Below are 3,919 nucleotides of genomic sequence, written 5' to 3'. Positions count from 1 at the left end.
CACTTTTATACTCCAATTTATGATTTTAGAGATTCCTGTCTTATGGTTTCATTTATAATTAGAAAAAATATGGTTTTATGTTCCAATTTTGTATAACCTGTTTTTGTGTTTGTAATAAAATATGTATTTTTAATCTGCGCCCATGACACTGACTGATTTTGTTGTTAATAATTTAATTATCAGAAAAAAATTAATTGTTATATTATTAGTTTACAATAAAAAAAGTTAAACAAAATTTGTTTTATTACCCCGCAACAACATTACATTGCAAGTTTTATTGCAAATTTTGTTTGAAATGAAAATAAAACATTTTCTTTTGAACTAAATTTACAACAAAACTTGCCAGGTAAGAATCAATAATTAGGAAATAAAAAGGATCTATTCAAACCTGGAGCCATTTTTTGTTAGTAACGCACTTGGACACCAGAGGTGCATTTTGTGTTTTAAGACATAATAATGTAGTTTTTAGTAGTTTTGAAACGAAAAAAAATAACAAAATTTTTTATTACAACATAATATTCAACGCTTAATTTCCTTTAACAAAATATCGTCATTTTTCCTACGTTTGAAGGCCTCCTGTCTCTTCAAATTATTTGGCACAAACCATGTAATAACAGTGCCAACTACTAGCAATAAGACTTGACTGGCTAGAGACCAAAACGGTCCAATTAAAACGTTAAGTTGGCCCAACATTAACGCAAAAACAACTCCTAAAACCTGTGAGGGTGCCATTAGCAATCCTGTGGTAGTACCCTCAGAAGAGGGGTAAGTCAATTCCATGGCAAACTCGAAACCTACTGGCATATACGCATTTGTAAATAAACTAAAATCAAAAGTAAGAAAATCGATTTTTTTGATAATTTGACACACCCAACCACTCCAATTGCAAGATAAACCAAAATTTTCGACTTCATTTCTAACGCAAACATGAACGCTACAACACTCACTGAAGACATCAAGTAAGTACAAACGGTGGTTTCCCTAAAAAAAAATAAGAAAACGGTTTTAAAATCATGTTATTTTTACTTATATTTATGTGTTTTGTCGAGGAATATCCCAAATAAGATAGACCCCACCATCCCAATCACTATCATAACTAGACCAGCTCTCCCAGCAAACTCTTCAGCATCCTGAAAAAAAAATCAGTCAAAGAAACAACACTACTGAAACTTACTGGCAAGTGTTTGAAATAACGCAAAATCAGTTGGTTTAGAAGAGTACCAACTGCTGAAAAAACACCAATATTGATACCATAAGCTATGACATGAATCACAAAAGGCACATTTTTCATTAGAACTGAAACAGAGTGAAAAAACAATTTCCCTGAAAATTTTTCAGTCCGATTTCTTTCTTCCACTTGCGTGATGCTTGGCGGTTTTGGCGGTTGCATGGGAAAATCTGCAAAAACTCGTAGAAAAACTCAATAAAAGTTTGGTTTTTAGAAAATTTACAAAATATGATTGCAATTGCTGTTGGTATGATGACAGCTGTAAGCCCCCAACACAGCACTTTCAAATCGTGTCCAATTTCGTCGACATTTTCACGATTTTGGACTATCATGGGTGGCAGAACGAACCCAAGAGCGGCACCAAGTTGGGTTCCAAATACCCCAAGAGAGCAAGCAGTTGAAACTTCGTTGGGTTTGAACCAAACGGCTGCTATTCGTGGTGGTAGACATAGAATTAGCAGTTGGGATGCTGAGACCACTGCTTGGCCCAGAAGGACAATCCAGAAGGAGTCACGCCCGATTGAGAATACCTTGATTGAGGTTCCAAGGGCTGTCCCTAGGGCCCCAATTAGCCCAGCAGCGCGTAAACCCTTTATTTGGTTTAGAAATTGAAGAAAATAAAAAAATACATACATGTTTATCCAAAATGTAGGAAGCTGGGATGACCAAAGGTGCATAAAGGGCCATGTAAATGATTGAAGTCCAGTCCACCATCACGGGGGTAACATTGTAATATCTTGTGATTATGTTGTTGATAATTGAATATTCGATCCATTGGTAGGAATTTACAGCTGCGTAGACTATGAAAAATGTTAAAATAATCCATCGACGTTTGTAAGCCTTGATTTGGTGATTGTCGTGCTTGTCTTGGAGCAAATTGAAATTTGTTTCATCCTTATTATCTTCCATTATTAAGTTAATGCAGTGTTGGTGGGCAAAATACAATATCTTTTATTTTTTTAAGCTTTCTGATTTAAATATACGCAATGTTATCACATAATCTGGGGCCCACTTATAACAATGATACACGTAGTGTTGTCTTAATCAAATATAGTAAACTGTTAATATTAAATAATTGTGTCTAAAGTGTACATAATTTTATACTTCTTTGCTCACATGACACATGAAAATCACGACACAAATTGATGTTGGAAAATTAAAAAATATTTATGTGTAAAGTACATACATTTGAATCAATTTTCAATCATTATCTCGAACAATTTTTAGTTTTTCAATTTTTGACAAAATTTTGGTCGATTTTTGGTACCTGGAGCGGTCGATTGCCAATAACTCCCGACTTTGGAATATTGGAATATTGGAAATTGCTGATAAAATGAAGAATATTGAAAATATAAATTCGATTATAACTTCGAAAATGTTACGGATTTTGCAGTTTTCTTTTCTAATTTACAAACATACAGTTTAAAACATTATTGATTTTGGATATAGTCTAGCCGAAATTTAGAAAATAAAAAAATTGAAATTTTTAAACTCCTAAAACTTATGCAACTGCAAATACACGCATCTTAAGAGCGCGCAAATTCAAATCTGGAAATTTTGAACGTGAATATCTCGAAAAGTGTGCGTTGCACGCAAAAATTAAGTATGTTAGAAAAGATGCGCAATGAAAGGTTCTATAGAATGGTTAAGTCAAATTTGACTTTGGCGATGGTCATTTTCGTATCTCGCATAGAAAAAACAAAATACCTACCTCATTTTATATTTTTAAAATCTATGCTTTAAGCTGAGATGTATGAGGGGTGACACGATAGGGTTATTTTTAGTTTGAAAAAATCACCCCTAAAATGTTTTTTTACAATGCAATGTGTTTTACGTCATATGGTAGGGTTGTAAATAAAGAAGAGAATTCCAAATTTTGAAATTTTTTTGTTCATTAAAAAGAGTGATATTGAATTAATTAATGTTCGAAAATTTCTTTTTTAGTGTCGATTGTTCACTATTTGTGTCTTATGATTTTTCTGAATCTTGTCAACTAATATTATAAGCTGTATGGGTCCCAAAGCTTAATTGTAAAAAGTGGGACTATCTCCTTTAGTTTCGCCGTAATCGGCGTTTAAAAATTCAAATTTTTTTTGCGAGATATCGACTTGGCTTTGGCCTCAGTCGATAGATTTTCTTACGCTGATTACGATGGAGTTGGACTGATTGCTCTAAGTCTAATAGTTTGGCCGTAATCGTCGTTCAAAAAGTCAAAATTGTCAAAATTGAGAAACTTTAAACGCGTTTTTCTACGAAACTATAAGACTTAGAGCGTGAAGCTAAAAACCATTAGAATTAGCTTGAAATTATCTATCTAATGGCACAAACCGGAAGTCGGGTTATGATTCCGGGTACAGAGCCATTTTTAGTTTTATTAAAAAAAAAATAATATCTCAAAAACTATGAGTTCTAGGTCAAAGCGGTTTATTCAGGCGTATTCTCCGGTTAATTTTACATCTAGTACTAGTTTTTCATAAGAATCAAAAAATGTTGATWTTTGGTCAAAATCGGATATAGTGCTTATGCTTCTAGCCTTATTCTTAACTTTATTACTCAATATTTCAAAAACTATGCATCGTAGAGTATTTTAACTAGTTGCATTGTGTTCAGCGAGAAATTTAACGTCTAGAAAACCATATTTCAACCGTTTTTACGACTTAAGGTAAATTGACTATTTTTACGATTTTACTA

General features: G+C 32.9%; 1 protein-coding gene across 1 annotated transcript; it reads right to left on the bottom strand.

The window, feature by feature from the left end:
- Window positions 1-488: 488 nt before the first annotated feature.
- LOC123007539 (uncharacterized MFS-type transporter C09D4.1-like) lies at window positions 489-2,186 on the bottom strand. Its single transcript, XM_044402904.1, has 6 exons — window positions 1,862-2,186; window positions 1,452-1,818; window positions 1,175-1,398; window positions 1,027-1,130; window positions 871-981; window positions 489-823 (listed from the first exon to the last, which is right to left on the bottom strand). Exons 1-6 carry the CDS (start codon window positions 2,135-2,137, stop codon window positions 520-522), a joined length of 1,386 nt encoding a protein of 461 aa, XP_044258839.1. The 5' UTR covers window positions 2,138-2,186; the 3' UTR covers window positions 489-519.
- Window positions 2,187-3,919: the final 1,733 nt, after the last annotated feature.

Source organism: Tribolium madens, unplaced genomic scaffold (genome assembly GCF_015345945.1).
Source record: "Tribolium madens isolate multiple individuals breed KSU strain unplaced genomic scaffold, Tmad_KSU_1.1 Scaffold_3;HRSCAF=73;Tcas5.2_LG2, whole genome shotgun sequence".
Taxonomy (NCBI): Eukaryota; Metazoa; Arthropoda; class Insecta; order Coleoptera; family Tenebrionidae; genus Tribolium; species Tribolium madens.
The sequence above is the reverse complement of the archived record's forward strand: the minus strand, read 5'-3'. Positions and strand labels throughout refer to the sequence as shown.

Coding starts and splice junctions, on each gene's coding strand:
- LOC123007539 (XM_044402904.1), bottom strand. CDS start 2,137: ATGGAAGATAATAAGGATGAAACAAATTTCAATTTGCTCCAAGACAAG. Junction 1,819..1,861: donor CCTACATTTTGGATAAACAT/GTATGTATTTTT, acceptor AACCAAATAAAG/GGTTTACGCGCTGCTGGGCT. Junction 982..1,026: donor GACAAAACACATAAATATAA/GTAAAAATAACA, acceptor ATTTTTTTTTAG/GGAAACCACCGTTTGTACTT.